This window comes from Dinoponera quadriceps, unplaced genomic scaffold (assembly GCF_001313825.1).
Source record: "Dinoponera quadriceps isolate SergipeBrazil2010 unplaced genomic scaffold, ASM131382v1 scaffold7464, whole genome shotgun sequence".
In the NCBI taxonomy this organism is placed as follows: Eukaryota; Metazoa; Arthropoda; class Insecta; order Hymenoptera; family Formicidae; genus Dinoponera; species Dinoponera quadriceps.
The window spans coordinates 479-1,531 of NW_014561320.1; the positions used below are offsets into that span (position 1 = coordinate 479).

Consider the following 1,053-nt stretch of genomic DNA (forward strand, 5'->3'; position numbering starts at 1 on the left):
TTTGCAAGTTCGTCTTGATGAAATGGATGGAATTTGGGAAAATAAAAAAAGAAGCTATTTTGATCCACCATTCTGTGAACACTGTGGCCCAAAAAATTCCCAGAAAATATTACAAAACCGGGAGAAGTTTTTTTATGTTCATTCTCAGAACAAAACATACGCAGGATTGTTGAACAATCAAATCTTTACTGCAATCAGAAAAAAATTAAAAATTTTGACTCTTACTAGTGAAGAAATATAAAAGTTTCTAGGAATAAACATAATGATGGGTGTGAAAAGATTACCATCATATCGTGATTACTGGTCTACAAACGCACAACTAAATGATTCTTATATTGGTTCTATCATGAGTGTGAAGAGATTTTCCTTTTTACTCTTACATCTACATTTGAATGACGCAAGCAAAGAACCTAAAAGAAATGAACCACAGTATAACAAATTATACAAAGTTGCACCTCACCTGAATATTCTCTCAGAAACTTATACTATGTTTTATAACCCAAATAGAGATCAATCGATTGATGAAAGTATGATCAAGTTTAAAGGCAGGTCGTCCATCAAGCAATACATGCCAATGAAGCCAATAAAAAGGGGTTACAAAGTTTGGGTGAGAGCTGACGACTATGGTTATATCTGCGAATTTCAAATATATACAGGAAAAACACGAAATCAATCCGAAAATTGTCTAGGGGATAGAGTAGTAAAAGATTTGAGTCATGCTTTAGTGGAAAAGCATTACCGTATTTTCTTCGGTAATTTCTTCACAACAGTAGATTTGATGTCATCGTAACTGTCTGATGGAATTCTAGCATGTGGTACGATAAGAAAAGACAGAAAAAATTTACCAAAAATCCAGAAAGTTGATAAAAGTATGTCTCCTGGAGATAATGAATTTCGTACTTCATTTACGGGAGTTCGATGGCTAAAATGGATTGATAAGATGCCAGTACATTTTTTGTCAAACAACTAACTCATGACCGATCAGTTGTATCAGAAGTGAATAGGAGACAAAAAGACGGTACTTTGAAAATAGTTTCAAATCCAAAAATGGCC

The 1,053-nt window shown here is 33.6% G+C and overlaps 1 protein-coding gene across 1 annotated transcript; it reads left to right on the plus strand.

The window, feature by feature from the left end:
• Window positions 1–262: 262 nt before the first annotated feature.
• LOC106750973 (piggyBac transposable element-derived protein 3-like) lies at window positions 263–790 on the plus strand. The gene has a single exon (XM_014631696.1). It carries the CDS (start codon window positions 263–265, stop codon window positions 788–790), a length of 528 nt encoding a protein of 175 aa, XP_014487182.1.
• The last annotated feature ends 263 nt before the right edge of the window (window positions 791–1,053 follow it).

Excerpts from the sequence above, each read along its gene's own strand:
- LOC106750973 (XM_014631696.1), top strand. The coding sequence starts at position 263 with ATGATGGGTGTGAAAAGATTACCATCATATCGTGATTACTGGTCTACA.